General features: G+C 37.2%; 1 protein-coding gene across 32 annotated transcripts in view; it reads left to right on the top strand.

The window, feature by feature from the left end:
- Nucleotides 1-14,029, top strand: part of PTK2 (protein tyrosine kinase 2) — a 345,218-nt gene that overhangs the window by 225,814 nt on the left and 105,375 nt on the right. For 13 of the 32 annotated variants that reach the window (XM_063606925.1, XM_055116999.2, XM_055116992.3 and 10 more), the window contains 5 exons: nt 3,944-4,027; nt 5,151-5,168; nt 10,441-10,497; nt 12,340-12,360; nt 13,462-13,559. In XM_063606925.1, coding sequence (XP_063462995.1) covers nt 3,944-4,027; nt 5,151-5,168; nt 10,441-10,497; nt 12,340-12,360; nt 13,462-13,559 — 278 coding nt within the window. The remainder of the gene's footprint in view (nt 1-3,943; nt 4,028-5,150; nt 5,169-10,440; nt 10,498-12,339; nt 12,361-13,461; nt 13,560-14,029) is intronic. The other 19 variants (XM_063606932.1, XM_055116998.2, XM_055116988.2 and 16 more) reach the window with 5 other exon arrangements.

Genomic DNA, 14,029 nt, shown 5'->3' with positions numbered 1-14,029 from the left:
TCACCATCTTGGTTTTGGTGGGTTTGGGCCAGCATCTTTACCACAAGCTGTTTTATCAGCAAGGTCTTTATTATGACTTGTATCTTCTATCAACCTCCTGTCTCATCCTGTGACTTAGAATTCCTGACCTCTTGGGAACGCAGCCCAGTAGGTCTCAGTCTTATTTTACCGAGCCCCTATTCAAGATGGAGTTGTTCTGGGTCGGATGCCTCTGATAATAGGACCACGCTACACAGTGTTCCACTGTGTTCCATGTTGCAGAGACACTCCTGTGATGCTGATGGGTGACCCAACACCAATCAGCCCATTCTGCCACCTTGCACAGGAGTCTTACCCCTTGGTGGTGAGTGTTTCCTTAGCCTCCAAGTGTTCAAACTGCTTTTCTTATCTAAATGTGTAGAGAAATAAGTAGCCCTCTGCAGTTATAACCATTCACTGTGACCACTGTCAGCCACTCCAAAACTGCAGCTTTTGCTGGTGACTTGCCAATTGATCACACATTGCCACACATACAAAGTTCAAGTTCTCCCTCACAGTATGGAGTAATCCCTGTACCGCAAAAGCCAAAGAGAACAAGTAACTCAGTACAAAAGAGAGCAGAGAATGAGAAGAGTGACATCGTCTGTCATTTTTCAAAGGCTTCCTGGGAGCCTTCTAAAAGGGAATAGGTAGGATTGCAGTAAGCTAGTTGAGACTGAGGTAAATCTGAACCAGCGTAATCACATAGAAAGTTGGACTGGTGAGAAAGGAAAAGTTGCTCAGAGCAGCCTGAGGTATGTGAGGTCTGCAAAATTTATCAGTCCCAGAGAGGCAGGAGTATGGGGCTTCAGTCATGCCCTCCTCACCCCTATCCTGCACCCGGGCCCAGAGCAATTGTTGAAAGGCATTTTTTTCTTGACTAGTGGCCTTACCCATTATCTTCACATTCCTAGAATTTGTGAAACAATGTAGGAACTCTCTCTTTTCCTTTAAAAGGAAACAATATTCTGAATGACTCTTGACATCATTTAGAATAAAAGCCAGTGCCCTTACCAGGAGCTAAGAGGTCTTAGACACTCTGGGACCTCACTGAGTGCATCTCAGTGCCACCTCCCCCTTCCCACTCCCAACTCTTCATCCACCTCACCTGACCTCCCTGCTGCTCCTCAGCACGTGTTCACACTGACCTCTGCAGAGCCAAGGCCTGTGTGTGTGCTGCCCTGGCCTCCCCTGATGTGTGCATGGCCCTTTGCCTCTCCTCCTGGAAGTCTTTGCAGATGACTCCCTCCATAATCACCATATTTAAAATGGTAGCCCCACTTGAAAATATTCCTTCTTCTGCTGGTTTTTCCCTAGCACTTACATGTTGACATGCCATAAAATTTACTTATTTTATCTTCCTTCTCCCTTACTAGAATGTAAGCTCAATAATTTGAAAGTTTGGGTTTCTATTTTGTTCACTGTTCTAACTCCAGCACCTACATGGTATGCCTAGTTTATGGCAGGTGTTCAATAATTAAAATGATTATCTTGAATACAATAAAAGTCCTAATCCTTTTTGTTTTTGTTTTTATGATGTGTGATGATAATCTTGGTATTACTCAAAAAGAGTTGTACTTTTTTAAAAAATTCACTTTTTAAGTTAGTATAAAGAATATTCAGTCCAGTTTAGAAATGAACACTAGAAAAGTAAGAAGAGCTAGCACTTGTGGAGTGGTCACTCTGTTCTAGGTGCCCAGAGAATCCCATGGAATCCTTTCCCAACCTCCTTAATGGAGGTAGCTTCTGTTATAACCCCATTTTACAATAAGAAAACTAAGCAACAGAAGTTGAGCAGTGTATCCAAGGTCAGAATGAATAATTGAGCCAGTATTTGAATCCAAACTGTCTGGCCCCAGAGCTAGTGTTCCATATATCTTTTATTTTTCTGTAACTTTACGCTTGGAGAATAGTTGTAAGAATAGTAACGTGATGTCTCATATGTTCTTTCCTCCATTTCACTATGTTTATATTTTGGCTCACTTTATCACTCTATAGGTTTTTTTGTTGTTGTTGTTGTTAGTTTTTTTCCTTGAACCATGTGAAAACAAGTTACAGACATGGTGCTGCTTATAAACATTTCAGTGTGTGTTTAAGACCAAAGATATCATCTTATATGATCAGAGTATAATTATCAAAATCAGGAAATTTAATACTGAAGAAATGCTCTTATCCGCAGTCTAAATTATTTCATCCCAATAATGTTCCGTATCGCTGTTGCTTCCTGATCTTTCCCTTCCCCAGCCTCCAGTCCAGAATTCATCCCGCATCACACAGTGCATCCAGTTGTCAGGCCCATCTTGGCGAGACAGGGTCTCCCTCTGTCGCCAGGCTGGAGTTCAGAGGCTCTGCTTCTGTGGTCCAGGCTCTACCTCCTGACTCCAGCAGTCCTCCCAACTCAGCCTCAATAGCTGGGGCCACGGGTACGTGACTCCACACCTGGCTAATTTTTGAATTTTTTTGTAGAGACAGGGTCTTGCTATGTTACACAGGCTGGCAGGCCCATCTTCTTAACTGAGAGACCAGTTTATGCTTTCCTCTAGGGCCATCATATACAAAGTCCAGAAATTTAGTGTGTGTAAAGGTAGCTTTTAAGTCAAGCAATAAGATGAAATTGTCAGTAAATGTTACTGGGATCGGCCGGGCGCGGTGGCTCATGCCTGTAATCACAACACTTTGGGAGGCCAGTGTGGGCAGATCACCTGAGGTCAGGAATTTGAGACCAACCTAGCCAACATGGGGAAACCCTGACTCTACTAAAAAACAAAAATACAAAAATTAGCTGGGCTTGGTAGCAGGCGCCTGTAATCCCAGCTACTCGGGAGGCTGAAGCAGGAGAATCGCTTGAACCCGGAGGCAGAGGTTGCAGTGAGCCAAGATCGTGCCATTGCACTCCAGCTTGGGGGAGAAGAGCGAGACTTCGTCTCAAAAAAAAAAAAAAAAAATGTTAATAGGATCAAAGCATACCGTTTGAAAAATATTACTGAAGTGTACATTTCTGTTCTCATTTCTGTTGCTAATATATTGACAATGTCAATAAGATTGTTACCATCTTGATGGGCAAACAGTCCTGACCCTTGTTCTTGGGTCCATACTTCTGATCTTTCTTTATGATACCCCGTGAGTATGCAGTTAAATGTTGATGTTACCTGTGTCTGTCATTTGTTAATGACTGCTGCATCTTAAAGGGCTACATCCCTGCATCCCTGGCTTTGACTTCACTTTCACACTTGTCCACTATTGCCATTACCATACGGCAGTTGCTGCTTATTTTCTCATTTTGCTATATGCTTCTGGAGAGCTGAGATGTGTTTTATCGATCCAGCTTTTTGACTCTAAAATGAGCTTTGAGTACATGAATGAGTGAGCAAATGAATCCGTAATGCTAGTAGAGGTTTTGCAACCTGTGTTTTCAAAGATCCTCATCGCCAGTTTTTATGTTAAGGTAATTTATGTAAAGTATATAACTCAAGAGCTGTGAGTGTGTCTTTGCTAATGATTTGGGGAAAGTTGTTCGTAAAACTCTTTCACAAATGAAGATCTGCTATTTTTCTGCTATGGTTGAATGTTAAATGTTCACAAGAGTCTTGAATTATTTATTGGTCTTTGTTTTTTCCTGTAACTGTTGTCATTTGGAAAAATATCTGAATATTCAACTGGCTGGCTCTACAGAGCTGGGAGATTCTTACGTCTTGTTTCTGTATCAAGTGCTAATCTACAGGAAATTAAATTTTAAAGTATTAGTATGTTTTTTAAAACTCAAGTCAATCATAGTAAGAAATAAGGCATGCCAATAGTCAAAATAAAAGCATTGCAATTTTGTATCTGTTTTTATAGATAAGCCTTTAAATGTAACAAAAGTTGTCTTTTGTATTGAAATAATTTGTTTCTATTTTTCTCTTTCCCCTCTTGCCTCTTTATAAAGGAGTCAGTCACTGCCAACATAAAGTTAAGAAAGCTAGGCGCTTTCTCCCTTTGGTCTTCTGTTCCCATGATCCTCCTTCTACGGGTACTGCACTCATATTTGCACAGGCTCTCCTATTAACCAGAGCACTCCAGAGAAACTAACTCTAACCTGATGCTTATAGATTATCCTGAACAGATCATAGCTTTATTGAATATTAGTGTATGTGCTGTTCATTGTTCAGAAGCAATAAGGGGATTGGGGTGGGGGCAAGGTTTTATGTCACCGTTTTTGGGTTACTCTCTTGAATACAAGATTTTTTGTTTGCCTGTTTGCTGGTTTTTAAATGCATGACAGGGCAAGAAGTCGCTTCTCAGTTTCATTTGTGTTGTTTGAGTGTTTTCCCACAGAGGTCAGCAGGATCACACTTCTTGCATCATGGATTTCCTAATATAGCATGCAACTGAATGAAGGAGAATGGCCAAAGTGACTCCCTAGTTGTCTGCTTTTCATGCTTTGGGGACAGATATTTAGGGCTGCTGCATAGTAGAGGCAGCTATGCCATTTGGAGCATTTTCTAGGAAAGCAAAGATTATTTATAATAATTGAAACAGTAATTTCTCCAGACTATTCAAAACAAAATTTATTCTGTGCAAACTTAAATGGGAACCTTCGTTGTCAGCAGAGCTTCAAGTACTGCACTCCCCACAGTTTATAGTAGTGGGCCTGGCCTATGTCTACCTTATAATATTTAAATCCCACTGGCTTATTGGAATGGGCTTGCTGAGGGCTTATTCTCTTCTTGTAACTAAACATACAGATTAATAACTAGTTTGTTTGCATTTTTATCTGAGGGGACACAAGTTCCCTTTGAGGAAGGTAGAAACCATTTTTAAAATTTAATTGTAAGAGGCAGTCAAATTAACTTTGCTTAGTGTGGCAGAATCCAGTTTACACTCTGTAATACTTTAGCTGTGTAACTTCATGTAGTACATTGACAGCTTTAAACTTGGCATTATGCCCTCAAATTCAAGTAAACATACTACCACTACAGTCTTTCTTTATCTTTTGAATTAAACCCTGGGGGGTAATTTTTTTTTATTTTTCTTACACTTTGGTTTACTTGTCATTTTAATAGTGTTTTCCCCTCTCTTCCCTCTTCTCCTTCCTATGTCTCCCTCCCTCTGTTCCCTACTTCCCTTTCTTTGCATGCCACCCGGATCTGCAGATGAAATTAGTGGGGACGGTAATATTTATTTTCACATTTGTGTTACTGCTATGAGATAATTATTTATGAAAATAAATATAGTTTAGTATTTAATGAAAGGCAAAATGTGCTTTTGATCCAACAGAACCAAGTACAAAATGGTATGCAAAATATTTTAAAAATTGCTTAGGGCTTTGGCATGGAAAGGATAACTATCAATTTCTTAATCACATTTTAGTGGTAAGTTTGAGTTGTATGTATTCCTAGTAATTTTCCTAGATTTCATTATTAAAACTTTGAGAGTTCTTAAAAAATGTCAAAAGCAAAATTAGTAACACTTGAAAGCTGTAAATGGTAGCGGTCCATACACTCTGTTTCCCAAGTATGGTATCTGTGTGATAATTCTTAGTTTGGGAATGAGATAGTAGAAAGGAAAGAATGAAAAATGATTTTAAAGACTCACAGAAACTAACGGAATTAGGGAAATATCAGCAATAATGATAATTGGTTTTTCAAATAGTTGATAGCACTTAAGTTAGAAATTTAAAAATTTTAAATCACATTCTATGTCTTACATTTCCCATCCACTTCATATACTGCTTGCATGAAACTTTATCCTCCTTTATACTAAAGCAGTAAGATTTTATAAACTAAAATTAAGAAGGAATTGTATTTTTTTCTTCCTGATTAAATGAAAGAATGCTTTTACTGAAGATTTCACCTATGTTCATTTTTGTAATAGGATAGAGATATTGATAACTTGAGTATAACGAGCTAAGCAATTTCAGTAAAAGGTCTTAAAAGTGCGTGTTTTTCACAGGATTTGAGGTCAGAGATTTGAGCTTCATTTTTAGATTAATTCTGTGATAATAATCAATTAGCAGCTGCAATTCATCTAGAGCTTTCTGCATGTGACACTTTACTGACTTGATTCCTAATTCTCACAGCAGTCATTCAGAATATCACTGGGTATTGTCCTCACTGTTTTGCAGGTGAGGAAAGTGATAATCAGAGGATTAAGAGCGACTCTAAGGCTGCTAGAGGCAAGTGGTCAGGTCTTAGGCTCCAGCCTTGCCCTTTTTCCACTGCAGCTGACTAGCTGAGGGATTACAAGCACATTGCTTCATCTCTTGGGTCTTCATCTGGGAAAGGTCTCAAGTGGTTGTTGTGAGGATTACTCTGTAAGCATCAAAATTTAGATAAATGTCTGCAAACACTTGTATGTATTTTCCCACCTATGAATTTCTCAATACTATGAATTAGCCAGGGCAAGTGTACTTAACCCATTTTACAGGTGAATAAGCTGAGCCTTAAGGGTAGTCACTTGGTCTTGGTCAGTAAGGCCCATGGACCAAATATGGCCCACCTGTTTTTGTATGCTACAGTTTCTTGCCTGTGAAATAGGGATGGTGATCATAGTACAACTTCAAATAATTTTGCTGAGGATTAAATGACAATATATGTAATTATTTACAACAGCATCTAGTATATGGTAAGCTCCCAGTAATATGATTAGTAGTCAATGTCATTATTAAATATAGAATGCAGACCTAGCTTCATTTGTGCCCAGGCCTTTGAACTTGTTTCCTTTTTTCTTTGTATTTTCCTTATCTTTTGAATTAACCTTTGGGGGGTAATTTTTCTGTTTTCCTTAAACTATGTTACACTAACATGTGGAGGGCCCAGGAAGTTTCAGACTGTACTCCAATTTTTTAGGGCCCTTGAATATGTAAAAATACCTATCATATCAGTGTAATACTATCTTACAATCCTAAAAACCAGGAAAGAAAAGCAAAATGCAGCCAAATCAATGTCAAGAATTCTTGGGAAGGCTGGGTGCAGTGGCTCCTGCCTGTATTCTCAGCATTCTGGGATTACACTTGAGCCCAGGAGTTTGAGACCAGCGTGGGCAACATGGCAAAACCCCATCTCTACAAAAGGTACAAGAAATTAGCAGGCATGGTGGTGCGTGCCTGTAGTCCCAGCTATTTGGGAGGCTGAGTTGGGAGGATCACTTGAGCCCAGGAGGTGAAGGCTGCAGTGAGTCAAGATTGCACCACTGTACTCCACCCTAGGCGACAGAGCAAGAACCTGTCTTCAAAAAAAAAGGAATTCTTAGAAATATACACCAGATATTACCATACATATGAAACTCATATGTAGAGGGTTATAAACTTTTACAGATCATGTACCTGCAACATTGTTGATTTTACTCCATGAATTCTCTGTTCACATTGTATCATAGTACACACACCTGCAACCCAAATATAAGTAATTCCCAGACAGCTTTGATACATCCCCAGAGATTTTATGTACAATTCATACAGCTGAAAAAAAAAAAGAAAGAAATTTACAGGTTTTCTCTTGTGATTGTATGAATTAATTGAAATGTATGCAACATGATATTTTCCACAATGTGTGCTAGCCTGATATATATTAGCCTATTTATTTTACTCCTTCACAATTATTTTAGAGGTTGGTATCTCTACTGAGGATTTTATAAAATGAGACAGTCCTTGAAGGACTGCTGTCAAACCAAAAAGATTGGCTGAGAGTATCAGCACACAGGAATCCTAAATCCTCAACTGCCAGGTCCCTTTCAGAGAGCCCTCAGAAGAGGCAAAACAATCAGAGGAGCTACTGTTGCTTGATGATCTGTTATGTGTAGGGCACATCTCAACTTTCTGTCGTGTCTCCTGTAATCCTCATAACAATGCTACAAGGCGGATGATGTTATTTTACCCACGAGGGCACAGCTGAAGCATTGCCAGGTGAAGTGACTTTGCAAAGCTCAAGCAGTTTTCCCCAAATGGGCTTGTGTATTTTGTCACATGTATTGCAGCTCTACCATTCACTTCTGTGCTGCCTCACACAGATTAAATCCTTTGCCTCAGTTTCTTAGGGGTATAGCATTCCTTTACTGATTGCTGCAGTGCATTCATTCTTTTGGTTTAGCATGTGTTTCTTGAGGGACCTTCTCTGTGCTAGACACTGTTTTAGCTGCTGAGGACACAGTGTTGAGCAAGATACATGAAGGTTCCACTCTGGTGGCTGTTCCATTCTAGAGAGATGGGCATACAGTTCACAGGAAACAAAATTATATCAGGTTGTTAAAGGTAATGAGGAAAATGAGTCAGGGAACATGATTAAGAACAGTGGGATGGGGGCAAATTAGTTTGAGGAGAGGTCTCTGAATAGGTGGCTAAAACCAGAATTGGCTCTAGGCCAGCATAAGCTTTGGTGCATGGTAAAGCCCTCAGTTGGAGATCACTGCCACTGGTGTTAGCAGCAGCTTTATGCCCTTCTTCATTAAGGCAGTAGACACCTGTCACCTGATAGACTTGGGCTTCTGAACAGGCTTTTAATGAACTTTGCAGCCATATGAAGCTGTGGTGACAAGTACAAAACATCTGCTTAGTAACACCATGAGCTACGTGCAGGGTTGTAGAGACTTTTCAGCAGTTTGGATAACAGGGCAGCTGGGGAAGGGAAGCAGAGGTGCAGAGTTTGAGTGGCTCTCCCAAAATCCTGCTGCAGCAGGGCCAACTCATGTGCTTTACTTCTAAAGGCACGTGCTTTATATGAAAGGAAGCAGTGAGGGTGCTAGGGCTGTTGTGTGGAAAGACAGCTTTAGTTGCATTCATTTTCTGAGGAGAGCATCACAAAGTTGAGCGTGTTAAACTATGGAATCAAAAGAGAAATGATTGCAAATGGCCATTTGTGTGGCTTCTGTTGTCTTAGCTGTTAGAGTAGATTCCTCCCCTGCTTAGTCTTTTTTGTTGCAAGTGTGTTAGCAGCTTCCTTCCGTCCCCAAATTTTCTTTCACAGGGTGTTTTGATAAGCCATCTTACACAGAAGCAGAGCTATAGGCCTACAGATGCCAATTTACTGTTCTTAGTATTTGCTGAAAACAGATTAAGAGGTAGAATACAGAAATAAAAGAATGTATGATTTGGAGTCTATTAAAACTTTTTTAATCTTGTAAGTATTCTTATAAACGTATAAGAATAATATAGATTATCTGCCTGTCATATAGGACTTAGGAATAGTTTACAAATAATAACTGTCTTAAAGAGAATTGATTTATTGGTGTTATAATCTGCTTCCCCAACTTTTTTTTTCACTGTAATCACTTTTAATGATGATTACATAATAAGAAGTGAATTCTTCCACTTGTAGATTTGATCTCAGTCATTACCATAGATGTGGAATGATTGATATCCCAGTGACTGTAAACCATATATATTCTCTATTTGCTTTGAATTCTGTACCTTTAATATCTGAATGCAGTAATAAGGCATCACAGAAGAAAGAACTTGTAGCTTTTAGTTTCACTGGTGTTAAGCAAGGATGCTAGGTCAAAATATCAAAATAGAGCTCCTTGGAAATGATGCATCACAAAGTCCTGTCCCTGCTTTGCTGACTCACAAGATTGGCCCAGCAGTTAAAATCCTTACACATGGAGCAGCTGAAGATTTTCCTTTTTCTAGAAAGAGAAAAAAGACAAGGCTGAAGTGATTTTTTCAGTATAGTTGTTACCACATGAGTGACTGTTTTCTTCAGATGGGTATTTTTAAATTTCCCATTAATATAGTGGTGGACTTTTAAGTTGGTGTATTACCCAAAAAGAGTAGGTAGATACATTGGAACTTCTTGACGTGATCTCAAAAAACCTCATTTTAATATGCTGCTTATTCTCCTTTTTTTCTTTGTAGATCTGCCCTTTTGGCATTAATGCCTAAAATATCTGAGTTTAAAAGTTAGGAAACAAATTCCTGTTGCATTTCTCAACCCCGAGCAAATGGAATGAATTAGCACAGTTAATCTCAAAAATTGGGTACCATTTATTTTCTAAAGGTTCCGTTCAGATTATGCTGTCAAGTCTAATTGTTAATAAAATCAGATACTGTGTTTTATAGATACCAGTCTTATTTGGAGAAAGCCCAGTAGACAACTGTAGTTTTAAACATGTATTTGGTGTAGTTGAGGAAGAGCTTTGCGGTTGGTAGATTGGTTAATTTGAAGCATATACATAGTTGTTTCATGTCGTTCTGTTTTTTACAAGGGCTTTCTGTGTTAGCCCTGTTTGCTCTCCGATAAACAAGTCTGTGTATTATAACGTATTGGACAATGATGTCACTTTTATTTCCATAAATGACTCATGTGTGAGCAAAATTTGAGTAATAGTGTTTGAAGAATATTTCAGCATAGTAGAGGATTTAAGCAGATCGCTTTGCCTATTTTAATTATATGAAATACCAGGAGGTCAGATGTTTAACCTCTTTCAACATATCTGTTTCTTTTCCTGCAGAAACAGATGATTATGCTGAGATTATAGATGAAGAAGATACTTACACCATGCCCTCAAGTAAGTAAACTTCTGATTTTGTTCTTGCTCAGACTTGACAGATGCCTCCTTGCATTTAAAAGTTATTGATACTTACTGTCTTTTTAGAGCCATTTTTAATACTTCCTTGGATGCTGAACAGAAATATTCTTTTCAACCTTTACCATTCTATATTACTTACATATGCCCACTCTAAGGTCAGAAGCCTAAAACTCAAATATCTGTAATAATTTTTAGTTACAGGATTTTTGTAATCTTGTTTTCTGACTCTATCATAATAGAACCTTTATTGATTAGGGTATTTTCTGTCTGTAGAAAATTAGTATTATTGGTTAAGTATATATATGAATGTGTGTATATACACACACAATATATATATCCATATATGTATAATACACATACATACACACACGTATACCCATACTTTCACACACATATATTCAAAAATTTGCATTTTCCCCCTTTAAATTGTTTATTCTTTGTTGCCATTGACTAACCAATACAAATAGCTCGTAACCATCGTCAGTTTGTACACCTCAGGGATGGGAGGTGTGGGGAGAGAAACAGAACTCTTAAAGGACCTTCATACAGCCTGGAAATGTCAAGATTCTGCTTCTCTCTGTGATGTGCAGCTTGTTGATTGAGGAAAATCTTGAAGCCCCAGGTCTCATGTTGGACTGTATAGTCTCCAGATCTTGAATTAGATAAACTCTTGAAATTTCATTTGCAAAAAGAAATTTATTTCTTAATTTCATTTTCTTATTTTTTTAATGTTCCAGACAGTACTGACTTGAGTATAAAAAAAAAATTAAACCTGCCTTTTAAAGAGTCTTCAGAAGTCTTAGAAATTAACTCAAAATCTGAATGTCCTGATTTCAGTAGAGCTATATATATTTGTAAAATAAATGTTATAGGTGCCTTATTCTATAGTATAAATATTCTTGTAAATATTCTTGTTTGGATTTTCTGTATACATTGAGGAAGCATTACCAGAATGAAGAGAAACAACCCAGTGTTGCCTTTCAAGTGTGCATTGTGCCCTGTGGGCCCATGTCCCCTTTCAGGAGCTTCTTGACTAGAGAGTTATTCGAAAGAGGCCAGAGCTGAAACTTGTGTGTACATTTTGATTGCCAGTATCAGTTTGGAAAAATGTTTAAACTTAGGTTTAACTTTTTGGCATGGTGGCGCACATCTGTAATCTCAGCACTTTGGGAGACAGAGGCAGGAGAATTGTTTGAGTCTAAGAGTACGTTACCAACCTAGGTGACATAACAAGATCCTGTCTCTACCAAAAACAAAATAAATTAGGCAGGTGTGGTAGCATGCACCTGTTGTTTCAGCTACTCAGGAGGCTGAGGTGTGAGGATTGTTTGAACCTGTGAGGTCGAGGCTGCAGTGAGCCCTGATTGCACAACTGCACTTTGGCCTGGGCAACAGAGTGAGACCGTGTCTCAGAAAAACAAAAAAAGAAAAAAAACCCACCAAAACACTTGTTTACTTTTTTAATTAGCCATATAGACACTTGTACATTCCTGCAGATAATCCAGTTTTTATTTGTATATTTATTATTTATAGTTGAGCAGTAAATGTCCAACATGGCTTTCATCCATACCTGACAAAAATAAGTTACAGGAACTTGATGAGTTAGGAACTTAAAAGCATTGTTTAACTAACATTGAGTTAACTTGAAGATATTTAGTTTTTACTTGTATTTAGTTCTTTAAAATTCATATTTGTGCTTAAAATATTTTAAAAATCAAGCATTATTGAAATATTCTCTTCAAGTTTGTGTTGTTAACCTAATTGCTATTAGTTATTTCTAAGCAAGGTCTTCAATTTTTTTCTCTCTTAATTGCAATACAGAAAGCTATGGAATAGATGAAGGTAACAGGATTCCTTTAAATTAACTGCATTTGCTTGCAATTGCAACCTATGGAGTGATATGGGATGTTTCAGTTTTTGGTTAACTTATTTTTAAACTATTTGTCATTGGTTCACTCATACTGTTAAATCAATGGAACTACTAGCTAAAGTGATTTTAAAGAGGAAAATAACTGTCTAAATTTTAGGTTGAATGTTCTGTGTTTATAATTTGATAAACCAGGGAGAACATGTAAAAATATTTGGCTCCTGGTGTATTTCATTGGTGATTACACTACTGGAATATATATGCAATAACCTATGGAGATGAGTTTCTTACCTGAAATAAATCAAAATACCAAGTAGCTAAATGGGTTATAATTGAATCTATTACATTCCTAATGGGCATTTTCTTTCCATGTGCCTCAAAAACCTACTGAATAATCGATTTTGTATATTACAATAACAGTATATTAATTTGAGGCACATGGTCTCAAAAGTATATTTATGATTTATAATGTTGATACATCCAACCTTGATTCTGAGTCATCTAACTTTGAAATTAGTTTTAAGCAACTACCTCTTTAAACTCTTTTAGCTCCATGAGTAATGTAGAGATAAGATTATCATAAAGTGGAAAACTCTTAAACTTTCAAAACATAAAGTTTACTTATGACATAATTTTATGTTGCTTCCATATTTACAAACTGTAGTTATTTGTAAAATAATTGCTTTAATAACTGTGCTTTTATAGCCTTCATATATTAATACCTAAACTAATAGTTCTTAATAGTTAAGCATATAATTTAATAGTTGGGGCAATTATTTAGAAAACTATCAAATAGATATAAAATAAATCAGAAATTTAAAAACTCCTAGGAACAACATGAAAAATATCTACCTTTAGTAGAACTCATTGTTTCAGTAGTTCTTCTAATACCATAACTAATTACATGAATTCCTGTTAAAATATTGTTTAAGAGAATTCCACTGTGTTTAAAGCATTTTCATAGATTGATGTGCCACAGATGAAATTTTACTTATGGATGATCAAGAAATACATCGTGTTATTTCTACATTTGGAATATTTTACTTAAGTATTGATGTGTGAATTATGTTTTACAGCCAGGGATTATGAGATTCAAAGAGAAAGAATAGAACTTGGACGATGTATTGGAGAAGGCCAATTTGGAGATGTACATCAAGGCATTTATATGAGTCCAGTAAGTCTTTTAAGACTACCAAACAACTAGACTTAATTTTGACTATTTAAGTTTAAATTGATTTTGTTTGTCTTCATGAGTCCTTAGTTCTTCTAGGTATTAATATTTACAGGTGTCTTTTATAAAGCTCTTCATAAATGTCAGCTTATACTTGGCGTATTCAGAAACCAAAAAATGGCAACATTAGCTCCTACAAGGCTGGGCCTGTCTTTTATTCATTTTAATCTTTCAGCCTTTGTCATCAGTAACAGTTTTTATAGGTGACTGTTCTTTGGATGGAATTAGCAAATCAGATGAGAGTCAGAAACAGCCAGTATACCTATTTACCTGCATTTTTGAGAAAGAAATGTTAATTTGCCCCAGTTTACCCTCCAAAAAAGATGAATAAATTTTAAAAATGATTGCTTTAATAATAGCTTGATGAAGTATCATTTGCTTACTATGAAGTTCACTCTTTTGAAGTGTACAAT

Source organism: Pan paniscus, chromosome 7, assembly GCF_029289425.2.
Source record: "Pan paniscus chromosome 7, NHGRI_mPanPan1-v2.0_pri, whole genome shotgun sequence".
In the NCBI taxonomy this organism is placed as follows: Eukaryota; Metazoa; Chordata; class Mammalia; order Primates; family Hominidae; genus Pan; species Pan paniscus.
This window is presented reverse-complemented; position numbering and strand designations above follow the sequence as displayed.